Consider the following 16,913-nt stretch of genomic DNA (forward strand, 5'->3'; position numbering starts at 1 on the left):
TTAAAAGTTAATTTTATTTTTTTCCAAAACGCTATAAATCGAAATAAACCTCAAACAAATAGTACCAATTTCAACATATGCATGAAAAAAAACAAATTATTAACCCCCTGAGCCCGACGGCGTCGTCGACGATGCCACACGTCACCTCCGATAAATGTTTACATAACTCGATGACAGATTTATCGATTTTCTTACCGTTTTTTCCAGCAGAAAGCTAACGAGCTAGCCATCACGGGGGTGTCTTTCGGGTCTTTCTAGCCTTTACAGAAGGTTTTCTATCCAGCCTGGAACTTGTGCTTCCTTTCAGAGGTTTTCAGCAATAAATCCAAACGCTTTATGTCAAACTTTGATAATCTTGAAGCCCATAATTCATAAATATTCGGTCATTTTTGCCGCTAGCTTGATGCTAGCGGACATCCTGGATATCACGTGATGTTTTCACGTGATGGTTTTTGACCAATTACAGGCTGATCCGTTGTAAACATTGGTGTGCGTCATTACGCATGAACCAAGCGCTGATATAGTGTAGAGAGATAGAGAGACTCACGGAGACGCGCGATTCACAGAGAAACACAGCGAAATGGACGTAAATAAAGCGCTGGTCTATTTTGGTGCATTGCAGGATGAAGGATTTTCAGGAGAACAGAGCTTTTTGACAGATGAGGAACTAGATTACCAGGATAGACCCAGCTGAAGTGCCATTTATTTATTTACTGTAAAAAAGTATTATAGTAGTATAAATGTATTATAAAAGAATAAAAAGAACATAATAAATAAAAGAATAAATAAAATAGAAATGCAAAACCTGTGATGTGGCCCTCTGTGTGATTGCTGATAGGAACTGTTTTGAGGCTTGGCACCAGTGAATTTCATGAGGCCCCAAACGCCTGGACTTCTTTTGGAAAAATGTCAATATTTTTTGTTCTGTACAAGTTATAATGTTTATTCCTGTGCTCCAGGACTCCAAAGACATGAACAAACTATTTTCCAGAGGAAAATTGCTTAGCTTTTATTTATTTGTGTGTGATTTCAATAAATAATTGAGTGATTCCATTTCCGATTTATTTTTTCATTTGTCTTTATGGTCCCATAACTTATTTTACATTCAGGTGACATCAATGTAACACAAATATGCTGAAAGTTCAATTTGTCCTGAAAAAAAAGAGGTGTGTCAATTGTCTGTGCACCAAAGGGTTGATATTTTACAAGCTTTTTTAGTAAATGACACCAGACGGAAAATTTATTGTAAAAATACCCTTAGGTCTCAGAGGGTTAATACCAATTTCAACATATGCATGAAAAAACGAATTATTAAAAATGATCAATATATGATAACGATATTCAAAAAAGGGATGGGCACCCCTCCAGCACATGCACACACACACACAGGCTACATAACATGTGAGCAAAGCGGAGCAGCATGATGCTTAAATATAAGTTAAAAAAAAAACAAACAAAAAAAATAAACATTTCACATTTGTTTTTAATAATATTACATTACTTATTTTTATTATTTCATCTATGTTGAGTAGGCTATGAAAAGGGAACCGCATGAGATGAGTAAGATAGGATCAAAATTCAAAAGCTGCCCAATATCGGAAAATATTTGGAGTGCGTCAGACATGATTTTGACCACTTATTAAGTTTTGTTTTGTAGAAAGCTTGTAAATTTCGTTTCATATCAATTGTATCTTCATTTTAATAAATGTTTCATCGACAAATTGACTGGATTAATACATTAGAAGTAAATATCAGACAATATAATCAGGACACAGAGGCGCGCAGGTGAACCGGAGCGCGTCTCATAATATGAACCGAAACACCGCGATGCTTGCCTCACACAGGCCTGAGAACTAAGCTACAGAAAGCTTTAAATATCTACTTTTAAACAAAAGAATTAAAAACTAAAATAAATTAGCAACTCTCTGCGTATGTAGGCTAATTCGAAGTATGCGTTTCTCTATGCGCGTTCACTGCGAAGATGGCGAGTAAGCATCATCAACTTTATCTTTGTTGCTGACACTGACAGAAAACACTAGTTTATTAATAAACAATTCAAATGTTTCATGCATAATCATTACTTTTGCCGGTTCTTTGTGGCAAGCTTTATGCATACGTTGAGATGCGGAATATGCAATTAAAAACGCTCATATGGTTTCTCTCCCATTTAATTAAATCAATATATGTGATTACTGATAATACAAATGGCTTAAATGATCTACTACTAGTCGACTAGAAAACTAGGACTCATTTTGAGGAATGAATGAACATAATAAACCTCTGTTCAGAGTGCCGCCGTGCTGGATTGTGTAGAGCGCTCATTGAATTTGAGGATTTATCGTGTTTAGGCTAAAAACAGGGCTGGTGCTTATCGCGGCATGGGAAGAAACTGTATCTTGCAGTACATTTTAAACAAGGAAATATAGCGATTCGGCATGAAACGTTGATAGAGCAGTGAAAGGGTTCTGTCCGCAGCAGAATGACACGACAAACTCATTTTTTTTAAAAATGTCGTTTAACGCGTTTTGGAAAAGAGCTCTTCATATGTATATTTTTATTATTATTATTATTAGTTTTTTTAATTTTGAGTAGTAGACATTGTATTTTCAGTATGTACAGTATGAGCATAAAACAAGAACTTGTTCAAATAAATAAAGTTCAAGTAAGTGGCATCTTTTTTCTTTTTTTTCTTTATTTTTACAGATAGAGAAGTGCCCTCTGCAGCTGAGAGGCCAGCGGACGCTTTTCTCCCAGCCACAGAGGTGTTTGTGTGGATTTCATCCTCATAAGGTAGGCAAATAGGGATCTTTCAATTTAACTACAGTTGATGCAGTGTGCACACACTATAAAGAAGTGGTATTTCTTAACATGAATGTATTCTTGGACAATTTCTGTTGTTTCTATCTGGGTTGGTTTGGCAACAGGTCTGTTCCACAGCAGAGAAAATTGCGAAGTAGGTAAAAGAAGGTCATAAGGTTAAAACTACATCACTAATAACTGAATAAAAAACCCACATCTAAATTTGTCACGTCATTTGCATGAAAGGGTTTCTTATACATTATTGTTTATACTATTAACATAGAATAGAACAGTAGTATTGTGCTTTCTTTAAATCACTGGTGATTTTGTCCATCATCTTTTTAAATCTTTCATACTGTATTTCATACTGTATATATGCACTGTTTTATACATTTTTGTTATGCTGCAGCAAGTGCCTACAGCCTCATCTAAACCCACAAGCAGTGCAGACCAATCAACTAGTGATCAATGTAGCTCCTTAATGGTAGGTAGATTTTATAGCTTTATGTGAGAGACAATTCATAATGGAAATATTTTATATTCTTGTCATATTTCAGCTCTCAACCACTGCTCCAGTAGAACGTCCCACAGCTGACACTACATCTGCAAGTTTGGTGAAAAGGCCCAAGCTCACCCTTTCTTCGGTACATATGATGACATGTGTTTTAAAATGGTTCACAATTGTCATATTAATACTTCTCTCTTTAAGTTTGAAAGGTCCAGATTTGGTGGAAAGCATGTGGAGAGTGCAAAGCCAAATTTACATGTTGGACGGAAAGCTCATGTAAGTAATGAATAATTATTATTTCTTTGCTACAAAAAAAAATTCCAATGATACAATATATAATGATACAAAAAATGTTTACCTTGTATTTTTAGACTCATTCAACCACTGCTACAAATATAGCTGCCCATGTGTGTGAGGCTCCAGTGCTAGCAGGTGGTCCTCCTCAAACCATCTCTCCACCACAGCCTCCAAGTGCAGAATCATTTTTTCTTGCTCCTCCATTACCGCCTCCAAAACAACTTCATCGGCCAGTGGAGGGGCAGAGTTTAGGAGTGAATGTGGTAAAACATTGCAGCACTTGTTACTATGTTTGGTTAGTATTTTTTAGTCTTTATTTGACCTGTCCTTTTCTGTGTCCGCAGAGCGCATTCCGACCTGAGCACTCTGCTGCAGTTCCTCTCCTGTGGCCTAAAACCATGCCCCAGGAGGATCACCAATGGGTCTCCACAGAATTGTTCAGAGTTGGTGCTCGTGGGAATTTGGAACTCCAGGACCATCTCCAGTTGTGGTATTTCCCTCCACAGCCATCCCTTATTTACCACCAGGCGCCAACATCAGCCAGATTTTTTGCCCATCCCTTACTGCTGTGGATGCCGTATAGGCTGTGGAAAGTCAGGCTGCTGTGCGCGGACAAAGCCTGTAAAAGCCCTCTGACTAGTGGAGGTCTTCACAGACGGGTGCGTCAGGTCCTTGACATTGACCGCTTTTACAACCTGGTCACAGAGACTCTGATTTGCTCCAAGTGCCGCCGCAGCTACCTGTCTTGGAATAGGGAAATACTTGAGCAGCTGGACATGGCCCATCGTTCTGAGTTTAGGGTCATTCTTACCCGCCGGTATGTTGCATTATTGTGTGATTTTTGTTAATTGCTTATCCATGTATATTTAATTTATTCATTATTACAGGTATGCCTGTGACATCAGGGTGATACGCCTCCTACGGGAACGTGGTCTGGGGAATGGCCCTGTCCGACTGATTGGCCAATTGAAAGAGAACCACAGTGAAGAGTGGCTGAAAAGGGTTGCGCGGTATACCAGCGAGTGTGCTTCTTTTACCAGCAAAAGTTGCCTGATGCCGCCAGCATTTGAAGAGCCTCCCCAACCTGTGGCAATTCCCAGCTATAAGTGGCTTTCAGTGGTGTACAGCCAAGACATCCTGTTCAGGCTGGAGGATATCAAGGCTAGTATCACCTCCACTTATGGATCCATCTTAAAACTGGATTCCACCAGAAAGGTACCTCTTTAATTATTATTGTATTGAGGTTATGCAGATTCTGTTTATATTTATTTCTAAATAGAAATGGAACCTCAAATGAATGAACAACTTAAACAATAACATAAGATGAAATGTCAAATTGAGGGACAATTCAAAGATTAAAACAAGAATAACATTGCAGAGATAGCCACTCAATTTTTTATGACGTTACACGCATAAGCTCTATATTCATGCAATAGAACCATTGAAGGTGTTGCTACTATTGGTTCAATATATATGTTTGTTTTAGATCACCAAAAAGCTTTTAGGACCAGCAAAAGGCACTGCACAGTGGCTGACATCCGTTGGTAACGAGATGGGTCAAGTGCTCATCAGTGTCTTGACTGCTGGTGAGGGACCAGGTTTGGATCTTATGGCAGCTGGCTTGGTAGACAGGTATGTTACCTGTAATACACATTTCACTTACATGTAATTTAACTTGTCCTTAGTTTAGAATTTACTATTTACAATTTGCATTTGTAATTTACTGTTGTTTGATGATGAAATTCTTTAATTACTTTTGATAATTATTTCTCGCAGGTATAAAGCTGCAGGTGTAGACCCTCCTGTTGCTCTCTATGTGGACTGTGGCTGCTGCAAGGATATGGGTGAGACCAAGCTGAAGGCCAGATTTGGTGGATGGCCTAACTTGATTGTTCGCCTCGACATCTGGCACTTTATGCAACGTCTCGCTGTGGGATGCACCACTGATGCACACCAGCTCTATCCCACTTTCATGGCTCGCATGTCAGCATGTATTTTTGAGTGGGATGCTGCTGATGTCAACAAGTTGAGAGAGGCAAAAAGAGCACAGCTAAAAGAGCAAGGCCTGATGGCTCTGACGGAGAAGCAGCTAGATCGGCAAATAAAAAAAGAAGAGTTAGAGCTGCACTGCAGGAGGAAGACTCGTGGAGAAGACCAAACCATCCAGCTGTTGGATCAGCTCATCAGTGAGCTCATCAGTGACAAGGGTAAGGATGCCCTTGGTGTTGCTCTTCTGGACCCCATCAGAATGCAGCACATCTGGCGTGTTCAGAAGAGACATGTTAAGTGCATTCAGGACCCACCTGGTGTGGCTCTGTACACACAGACTGGAACCATCACCAAGGGAGGAGTTCAACTGCAGACACTGCGCTGTGCCAGAGGTTCTACATCTTTGGAGTCATTCCACTGTCACTTAAACCGGTTCATTCCAGGTACGTTCAACTCAATAATGTTTATGTTTAACAGAAATACTCTATCTTATTCCTTTTTGCCATTTTTTTTGTATATATATATATTTACTTTAGGAAACAGTGCAAACTCGCTCAACTTCCAGATCTACCTACTAGATGGGCTACATCGCTGGAACCACAACAGGGCAGCAGCTGCTCTGGAGGCAGAGGCCTCTGGCCTGCGCACATACTCGGGCGAGCTGGTTCACAGTGTGAATAAAGATTATGAGAAGGTTTTTGGCAGGAAGCTAATTCCTTCTTTTACACCACCCGCAAAGTACACAGGTATTCATATGTAATATTGTATGTTTATGCTCATAGTTCTGTTTCTGTTTCTATGTAGTTTTTTTTTTTAATTGGTTTTGCTTTTTCAGGTGAACTGATTGGAGTGCAGTACCTGTTGAGGCAGAACAATGAACCTCTACAGTGTATGGCGCCAGACTCCGAGGAGGCAAATACATTGCTGGAGCAGTTGGAAGAGCCAGTAGAGACTGATGAGGGCTTTGAAGAACTTGAACACATTGAGGTCACTCTTGCTGATTTACTTTTGGACTCAGTGCTACCTGCCTCTTGTGCTCCTGAGATTTCTGGTCAGTTCACTCCTCCTGTCCAGTCCACTCACCTGCTGGGTGTCCCATCTGCACCCGCTCCTCCTGTCCAGTCCACTCACCTGGTGGGTGTCCCATCTGCACCAACTACTCCTGTCCAGTCCACTTACCTGCTGGAGGCCCCGTCTGGGTTACCTGGACAATCTACATCTTCAGAGCAAGTTGTAAGAGAAATACCAGTATGCATTTTATTTATTGATGTTTGACCTTCTTGAAATACTTCAAATCTAATGTAATACTTCCTCCTAGGCCGTGGATGAACAGAGTTTGCCAGGAATGGATCGTGTTGATGAGCTTGCGGAATACTTGGTGGAGCTAAGAAATGAAAAAGGCCTCACTCTTACCAATCAGCAGGCCAGCACCATTGTGGGTCTTTGGCAGAACTTGGAGCAACACGATAACGACCGGATTTCTTACGCTGCTCGACATCAGGAGAGACTGCTCACTGGTCGGTTTAGGTCTCCGAAAAAGAAGGCTGTATTTTCAGGAGTTGAAAGCACAAAAAGGTGTGTACTTGGTTCTACTGGTTCAGCTGCTCAGTGGCCAAACTGCAGCCGTCTTGTAGAAACAATATTTATCAGATTGTGCAACATTCATAATAGCCCCAAGAAAATTGGACACCAAACCCTTTCAAGATGGTCACTAATTCTAAATGATTATAAAAAGATTCGACAGCTTATTTTAATCAATGGCATTATTATGAAAGATACAACTCTGCAACTTGTCACCGTAAATCAGACCACGTTGATACAGTGGCATAACAAAAGATTCAAGGCACAAGAAGTTGCAATTCTGATGCAAGGTTTGGTACTGCCTGATGAACGCCCTGTTGCCAGTGAACCATTACTCCCAGTAAACACTAGGCCCACTCAAGTCACACCACACATGCATGAACACACTTACAACATGCCATCTGACACGGCTGGGTGGGCAAAAACCAAGCTAGTTGTCAAAGACAGAGCTGAGCTGAGAACCATACAGCCAAAACAACATACAGCTCAGCCAGGAGTTTTTTACATGCCACTAATAGTGCCACCAACCACAACAGCAAGTAGCATTCTGCTTCTGCCGCCACCCCAGACCACGGCACCCAGTAGAGTTTGCACACCACATTCTGAGAGCACAACTGGCCCTTGTCAAATGCAAGACACTCCACCAAAAGAAAAGCGTAAATACACTAGAACAGTCACATCCAACAGATGCACTAAATGTGGAGAGCCACGCACCGCAGACACAGGCCATAGCCAGTTCAAAGGCAGAATTTACTGCCCAAACAGGGAGACCCTAACCAAAGAGCAGTGGCTGAGAATGATGAGAAAATAGTACATCATTGTATTTTATGTTGTGAAGATTTTGTTTTATTATAGTAAAATATTTAGTTGTTTTGCAAAAGTGATACCGAAATAATTGCACTATTTTTGATTTGATTATTTGATTTTATAATTTTTTTTTTAAATTCAACTTCATTGTGATTCATTGTGCTGCCCACAAAATATACACAAACTGTTGTATTTGCTCTAGGTTAATGTGTTGTATATAGTTCAGTTCTGTTTGTTTTCTTTTTACTTGTAACTAGTGATTTATTTTAAATACTATACCAAACGTGATTTGTTTGTACATATTTTGTTGAATGTTGTTTATTTGAATGTATATTATAAAGTGTGGTTAATGTGTTGTATATAGTTCAGTTCTGTTTGTTTTCTTTTTACTTGTAGCCTAAATAGTGATTTATTTTAAATACTATACCAAACGTGATTTGTTTGTACATATTTTGTTAAATGTTGTTTATTTGAATGTATATTATAAAGTGTATAAATGTTTTATACTTCGATGTGAAAAGAATAAAAAAAAATTAAATATATTTTATTGATCTGTTTTATTGTTTGTTTTGTTAATGGCTGATAGTGACAGTGGTGTGATATAGCAGGCTTAGGTGGAGTGATCAAAGTGAAATAACATAAAAGAAGAGATACATGCAGAATGCCATACTGTATATTTATTTTTTATCAATTTTATTTTCTAAATCATTTTTTACAATAATAGCTGGTAGTTTACTATTAATCATTATTAGATATTTCTGCAATATTTCAGTAGACTAAATTTTCTTCCATTCTACCATTTGATAATACTGGGTCATCAATGCTGAGTGTTTATTAAGTTAGATCATTGGTAAGTCCCTAAAAATGTGGTTCAGTACCTCCTTTTGATCAAAAGAAGAAAAAAAGTAAATCCAAATGCAATGTGTTAATAATTAAATGCATTCTTAATTCCCTGCATGCTGAACTGCATTCCTTATATTGCACTAAATAAATATTGACATTAATAAAAAAGACATTAGACCCAGTAAGAAAAAGCATGTTCTTGCGGGGATTGAACTCAGATCTCTGTGATTTTTCTCCTCCCCTCGCCCCCCTTCCCGTCAATTCTTCCCCATCTTATACAGACTAGTAGTAGTAGTAGTATACTTTATTATCCTCGAGAGGAAATTTGCTTTGGACCACAATGGTTGCTGCATGTGCATAGAAATATACAATATACAAGTATAAAAAAGAGAAAAGACAGTTAATTTTTAAAAATTTAAAATGAATAAGATAGACTGTTATTCAACATACGTACAGACATGGGAACAAAAATTTTTTTATACCGGTTCAGTTTGCACAGTGGTACTCTATATCTTCTACCGGAGGGGAGCAATTCATAGTGATAGTGCAAAAAGTGAGTTTGGTCCTCCACGATTTTCTGCACCTGTTTTAACGTGCTATTCTCAAATAACTGTTGGAGATTCAAAGATTCCTCATGTCCAACTATTTTAAGTGCTGTCAGCACCAGATGTGCCAGTTTGGATTTTAGCTGTATAGATAGGTTCCCAAACCATACTGTAACACCATACTTAACAATACTCTCTAAAACAGCTTTGTAGAACAGCATCATGATTTTCTTATTCACCCCATAAAAACGTAATCTACGTAAAAAATATAGTCTCTGGTGTAGCCGGGTGCAAACCCATTCCGTGTGGGTTTTCCAAGTCAGTGAGCTGTCTATATAAACACCCAAATACTTGTAAGTCTGCGTTTGGGTGATGTTTTGGTTATGTATGACCACTTGATGATGGTCCCCAATACCTTTTGGATCGAATATGATCTCCTCTGTTTTCTTTATATTTATTATTAGATCATTTTTATCACACCACTGAACAAACTGACTTATTTCAGGCAGGTATACATCTCCAATATTATCGTCTACATCAAGAAGACTTAAGATGGCTGTGTCGTCTGAATATTTAAAAATATAGTTTTTTGAATGCTTACTTGAACATTCATTTGTAAATAAAGTAAAAAGAATTGGAGAACTGACACAGCCTTGTGGAACACCTGTGCTAATCTTTCTTTGTTCTGAAAGACAATTGTTTACTTTAACACACTGAGTTCTATCTGTTAAGAAAGATGAGTACCACTTTATGATAGCTGGGTTTACACTCAGCTGCTCCATCTTTGAAATTAACATTTCAATTAACAAATCTTTGTTATTCTCTAAATGCTTCAGAATTAAGTGCATAATGCTAATAATAGCATCCTCAGTTCCCCTCCCCTGCCTGTAGGCAAACTGTAAAGGATCTAGGTTGTTAGCAACCTCTGCTTTTAACATTGACACAATACACTTTTCAAAGCATTTCATAATCACAGACGTTAACGCGATCGGTCTAAAATCATTATTTACTACGGGCCTGGCTATCTTCGGAGCGGGTAAGATTACAGCCCTTTTCCAGAGGCTAGGAACAGTACCAGTGTCCAGAGATTGTTGAAATATAGGGAGCCATACTGGAGTCAGTTCATCAGCAAAGTTTTTTAAGATGTAGGCTGAGATTCCATCCGGACCTGCCGATTTGTTAGGACTAATGTGTTTAAAGTAATAGTTGATCTGATTAGCATCAATCAGCAACTTTTCTTTAAAAACACCAGAAGTCCCTAAATCGCTAAGGCTGTTTGCAGGAGTTTGGCTGCACTTCTCAAATCTTAGATAAAAATTATTTAGATCATTAGCTTTCTGTAGATCATCTGAAGTAGATACATATTTCTGTGAAGACTGCATATTTGTTATAGATTTCATAGAGTCCCATAGCTGTTTAGGGTTAGACATATTTAGCTTGTTCTCCAAAAGTTCTTTTTGTTTATTCCTGGCCTCCCTCAGTAGACCATTCAATTCCTTCTGTACTAATCTTACCGCAAGGCGATCTTTGTTGCGAAAGGCTAGTTTCTTTTTATTAATACAGTTTTTAATTTCCTTAGTTATGTAGGGCTTATTGTTTGCATAAATGATCACCTCCTTTTTAGGTACTACATTATCCGTACAAAATTTAATATAATCTGTCGTTACCATTGTGGTTTCATCAATATCATCGCTATGAAAAACTTCCCAATCAGTACACAAAAAACAACCTTTCAGGGATTCAACAGTGTCATTCGACCATACATTAATGCTCTTAACCACAGGTTTGTGTCTTTTCAACAGAGTCTTATATGTTGGGATTAGGTACACGATGTTGTGGTCAGAGTTAGACAGAGGAGGAAAAGATCTGGAAGTATATGCTTCTTTTATGTTCCCGTAGCATTTGTCTAAGATCCTATTAAGTCTTGTATTGTCTTTAACATACTGATCATACCCAGAGAGGGCAGACTCCATTTTACAATGATTAAAGTCACCGAGAATGAAGACAGGAGCTCCAGGTGTATGTTGAAGTTGAACTTGAATACAGTCTCTTATAATGCTCACGGCATTTGCTGCTTTGCCCGACGGAGGGATGTACACAACACAGATCAAAATGTTCCCAAACTCTCTGGGTAGGTAAAAGGGTCTCAAACTTAAACATAAGAGTTCAATGTCCGGATTACATACCGTGGATTTAACTGTCGTATGACTACACCAGCGGTCATTTACATACACACAGATGCCACCGCCTTTGCTCTTCCCCGAGGTGACGGATCTATCCGCCCGAATATGAGAGAAACCTTGTACCTCTATCAGCGAGTTGGGCATCTCAGGGCGAAGCCAAGTTTCCGTGAGCACCAGAAGACCTGCGTCCCGGAACTCGAAGCATGCTTTAGCTTTGATGCGTAGTTCTTCTATCTTTTGTTGTAACGATCTAACGTTGCTCAGGATTATTGCAGGTAACGGCGGTCTGCAACCACGTCGTCGAAAACGCTGCCTGACACCACCTCTTTGACCTCTTTTCCGCCGGCGTGTGCTTTCCGCTCTCCTAACTTTCAGACAATCCGGAAGGTCCACAGGCAGATTGTACTCAAATGAACGGTATAGGAGCAGATCCTCTCTCGTGTATGTTAGTGTTTGATCGTTGCTACACCTGCACGTCGCCGTGTGCGAGTAACAGACTGAAACCAGATGCGCGATAAACAAACCGATAAAAAGCCTTATACATGTCGCCATGACGACGACTTACTTTAGAAATTAACTGAACTTGAATATTAAAAATCAAGCGTCTAATCCTCTCAAAACTTAAGAAATGCCATCAACAGCGTGAGTCCGTGTCGCCAGCCGTGCAGCGCCACCGGAAGTCCGGGAAACTATTGTTCCCCAGCTTTTCAGCCTGACCAGGGCAACCAGGATATTTCTTGGAAATTGGGGACAAAAGCAGTCAGAGTTGGGCCGGTTAGCTCAGTTGGTTAGAGCGTGGTGCTAATGATGCCAAGGTCGCGGGTTCGATCCCCGTACGGGCCAAGCTTTTGGTCTCTGCTCATCTCGAAAATGACGGGCGGTCTCCCAGAAATCCCTGCTGGACAAACCGTTTGATAACAGACCTGGCCGAAATAGCTCAGTTGGGAGAGCGTTAGACTGAAGATCTAAAGGTCCCTGGTTCGATCCCGGGTTTTGGCAGAGCAGCCTGGTCACCGTATTTTTGGTCGACGGACTCCACTGACCAAATGCCAGCTCCTGTCAACCTGATTCCCCCTAGTCTCATCGCTATCGGCCTTCAGACGGCCAGGGACCAGGGCGTGTTGGTTCCATGGTGTAATGGTTAGCACTCTGGGCTTTGAATCCAGCGATCCGAGTTCAAATCTTGGTGGAACCTTTTCAGCTTGTTTTGCGGAAGGGCGGGAAAAAACAGAGCTGATGCGCAACCGCTTATGTGGTGGTGAAACTGGCACTCTAAAACCCAGGCGGTATCGGGGAAACGTGGGCTTAATAAGAAAAACCTTCACTTGCTCTTTGCTGTCCACCTTCTAGGCTGAAAGACTAAACACCTCTGCTGCTCGGTGGTAAAAATCCACCCACGCCAAGGTTCCATGGTGTAATGGTTAGCACTCTGGACTATGAATACAGCGATACGAGTTTAAATTTCGGTGGGACCTGCTTTTGACAGGAATGTGTGCAGTACCCAGTCCGAAAAAAACTTTTCCACAGCGCTCATCCAGTGAGTGCCCCTTTGAAGTGAGCATAAAAGGCGTTACACAAAGTGGAGAATGCGGGCATCGATCCCGCTATCTCTCTCATGCTAAGCGAGCGCTCTACCATTTGAACTAATTCCCCTCGACGATGTGGAGAGAAGGTGTCCTTCGCTGGAGGTGTCCTGTCTGTGCTATAGATGGGATGGCCGTATCCTTCAGCACATTATGGTCCGTGTGGCAAATTCCATTTTTTCAAAATAGTCGTCCTCATTGAAATGTACCGAGCAAACATAATGTCCCTTGATAATCTTAGGTGTGTTTGGATAAATATCCAGAGTAAGTAAGGTAGCCATTTCTTCATCCAGTCAGCGTTTTTAGTTGGAATTCTGTGAAACATGGTATTACCTCCCCTGTTTACTGTCGCAGCTATTTACAATAGAGCGAAAACCCATGACTGTAAACTACGCTTTTACTATTTATAAATTGCTGACTCTGTTACCCAAACTCTGAGCGAACTCTCCTCACCACGGCGTGTCTCAGGTGATGCGGTTATCACTCCGTCGAAGTAGCAGTGCTTCGCCTTCAGAGAATAGTTCCCCGGTTTTATACGGTTAAAAGATGTCTGTGTCCCATTTGACTTTGTTATTTGTACACTCTGTGACTATACAAACCACAACATGTAAATAGGAAAACGTTTGCGTTATTTTGCCACTCATTTGGATTAGTATGAAAGCTGCAACTATTCACATCCAGTCTTTGTGCTAAGCTAGGCTAGCGGTGGGTGCGTCAAACAGACTTATAGCACGCACAGAGATGAAAAAGGTATGTATGGACTTATCTAACTCTGGGGGATAAGGTGAATAGGCCAAGAGGCTAAAGTCCCAAAAAGTCGGAGTGTTCTACCTTCCTATTACCCTGTTGGATCCCTTTTGCCTTTATATATTCCTCAGAGATTTTGGTCCATACTGACATTATGGCATCATGCAGCTGTTGCAGATTTGTCATCTACACACCATCATGAGAATCTTCCGTTCCACCACATCCCAAAGCTGCCCTATTGGTTTGAGATCTGGTGACTGTGTGAATAATATTTTGCAGACCTTGGTTGATACGAGTGGTTTGAATTACAGTTGCCTTTCTGTCAGCTCCAACCAGTCTTGCCATTCTAACATCAACTAGGCATTTTAGCCCACAGATATGCCGCTAACTGGATCATTTCTCTTATTCTGAGCATTATCTGTAAATTCAGGGGATAGATGTAGATTAAAAAAAATCCCAGTATATTAGCAGTTCCTTAAATACTCAGACCAGCCAGTCTAGGCCAACAACCACAGGGTTCTCAAGTCTCACGCATTGGCCGTGAGACACACGCATTTCGACCGGTTCACACGCTCACACGCCACACTGTGTATTTCTCACGCTGAAAAGGCAATGCCAACCAAGTTGTCCTGGCTGAAAGCTTTCTATACGAGGCGCAGGCAAACAAAGTGAAGTTTCCTGCCGCCAGCGCATATCTCCGCCAGATTGCGTTCGTTACTAGGCAACAAATATGCGCGCTGCGTGCACCACTGATCTATACATGACATGTCACTCAGTAGCGCGAACACACGGAAATGGACGAAACATCCTCGGCCACCGTACGTTCGTTACTAGGTAACCAATAACATCGCGCGAACACATGTGTCATGATGGAGAAGAAGGTAAGTTGGAAGAAGCTCGTCTAACATTTTTGGGCTAGAACATTTAATATGTAGCCCATCGTACATTATTATTGATGCAGTCAAAAACTCTACAACTACTTTGCAACCAGGCTCAGTTTGGCTATCTTACGTTATCTGAAACTATGAGAAATGTTAGTGGGTATGGAAAGGAATGAAGATTTACTGATTTTATTTTAAATTATATTATACTGTAATATTAATAGTCTTTCTAGTTACATTAAGGATGTATTACAGCAGATTGCTCTGGGTAATATTTAATCATTGTCATAAATGTTGCATTTGTATTTTTCAAAGATGTCAGGAAAAAAGCAGAAAGATATTTTGTCATTTTGGGCACCAAAGGGTAAGCCCCCTAAAAAGGTTGCCAGATTATAGGAGGAGACAGTGGAAGAGGTGGTGCACTCTAATCTGTCCATTTGTTCTCAATGTCCCACCACACAATAAATCATTCGTCTAGATAGAAGACGCATTCAAAAATCAAAATGCAATTTTTAAAGATTTGTTTGAAACTGTTTGGAGCAATTTGTTATATTTTTGGTTAGCTATATTTGTAATACTGCATTAAAGAGTATTTGATGTGAAGAATTGCTCTGTCATTTATCAGATTTACTAATTGTTATAATTTTAATTTGTTCTGGTTAATTATGAAGAATGGATAAAATTGGGGGCGGGGATGGGTGGGGCGGGGCTTCATTATGGCTCCTCCCCTAACCGCGTGTGATCTCACTCCAAGCTTTTGCTCAAACTTGAGAACCCTGAACCATACGACTTAACGCCTGTGAAGAGACGACTCAACGGCAGCGATATGTTATGCCCTAAATTAATACATGATTGACTAAATGTATTTTTTCATGTACATTTCTGAAATGCGCTTTCTGTAAGCTGCTTTGAAATATGTATTGTGAAAAGCGCTATACAAATAAATTTGAATTGAATTGAATACCTCATTCACCTTAAGTCACTTAAATCAGCTTTCTTCCACATTCTGTTACTCAGTTTGAACATCATCTTAAAGGTGCAGTATGGGATTTTTAGCGACATCTAGCAGTTTGATTGCGAGTTTACACCAGGTTTGAGTAAGCCAAGAGTGTTTAATACTGTCACTGTTTCTGTACCACAGTCCATTATAAAGCACATCATGGATAAAGTTATCATAAAGTTTACAAAGTCATAGTCAGGTGAGAATCAAGGGTTTTAATATATAATTTAATATAATAATGAGCTGTCTCACAAACGTAACCAGCAGCACATTTCGCCCCACGTAGCAAATAGGGGTGGTTAATCTGTCTGATTTCCCGATTCGATTCGATTACGATTATTGAAGTCCCGATTCGATTACAGTCGATTTTCGATTATTAACGATTCTCGATTACCGATTATTGATTTTCCATTTCACAACAGTAAACGGAAATACACTAGATCAACATATGATTATATTAGCAGCAGCAACATTTTGGTATTAATTGCACTTTTTATTTGTTTGATATTCATTGAAAATATAATGATGGTTAGTGGGGACATGCAAACATGCTTGTTATCTACTACTTAGGCAACTCATTATCTTTACATTTATTAACTTTACATTTTTTTCAAAAGCAATTTTGTTGCATTATAATGCAAATGCACCTGGTTTTAATTGACAGCATTAAAATGTATTTTGTGATTTCCTTTAATTGAAAATGTTTGAAGCAAGTTTGGGGGACTTGAAGGGCACCCGATTCAGAGAATCACCTAGAAATTCAATAGAACAGCATTTATCTGAAATAGAAAGCTTTTGTAACATTAAACAATACCGTTCAAATGTTTGGAGTTGGTAAAAAATTTTATTAATTTTTTTGAAATTAATTAATTTGAAGAAATCTATACTTTTATTAATCAAGGATAAATTAAGTTGATCAAAAGTTAAAGTACAAGACATTTATAATATTACAAATCGATTATCTGAATCTTTTGTGTGTGACTATAAATAATTTGCTTTAAAAGTACAAATTAATGACCCATAAAGAATTAATGCACAATATATTTTATTAACATTACAAAGAACGACCAGGAAAATAAATGTGGTCTTGAACTAGGAGCATACTTGTAGTAAATAAATAATATAACGACTGGTGCAGCCGAGTGTTTTT

General features: G+C 39.5%; 1 protein-coding gene, 1 long non-coding RNA gene and 2 other non-coding genes across 4 annotated transcripts in view; 2 read left to right on the forward strand and 2 right to left on the reverse strand.

The window, feature by feature from the left end:
- The window catches only part of LOC148966930 (uncharacterized), a 461,761-nt gene extending 445,714 nt beyond the window's left edge, over window positions 1-16,047 (reverse strand). The window contains exon 1 of the long non-coding RNA XR_016150076.1: window positions 14,396-16,047. This is a non-coding gene — a long non-coding RNA (uncharacterized LOC148966930). The remainder of the gene's footprint in view (window positions 1-14,395) is intronic.
- Window positions 9,225-14,401, reverse strand: LOC148967449 (uncharacterized). The gene has a single exon (XM_089127125.1). The coding sequence runs from the start codon at window positions 12,102-12,104 to the stop codon at window positions 9,240-9,242; it is 2,865 nt and encodes a 954-aa protein (XP_088983251.1). The 5' UTR covers window positions 12,105-14,401; the 3' UTR covers window positions 9,225-9,239.
- On the forward strand, window positions 12,322-12,395 carry trnai-aau (transfer RNA isoleucine (anticodon AAU)). Its single transcript has one exon. It is a non-coding gene; the product is annotated as a tRNA-Ile (tRNA).
- trnaf-gaa (transfer RNA phenylalanine (anticodon GAA)) lies at window positions 12,479-12,551 on the forward strand. The gene has a single exon. It is a non-coding gene; the product is annotated as a tRNA-Phe (tRNA).
- Window positions 16,048-16,913: the final 866 nt, after the last annotated feature.

The sequence above is a fragment of the Pimephales promelas genome, chromosome 24 (genome assembly GCF_988280905.1).
Source record: "Pimephales promelas chromosome 24, fPimPro1.hap1.1, whole genome shotgun sequence".
NCBI classification, from domain to species: Eukaryota; Metazoa; Chordata; class Actinopteri; order Cypriniformes; family Leuciscidae; genus Pimephales; species Pimephales promelas.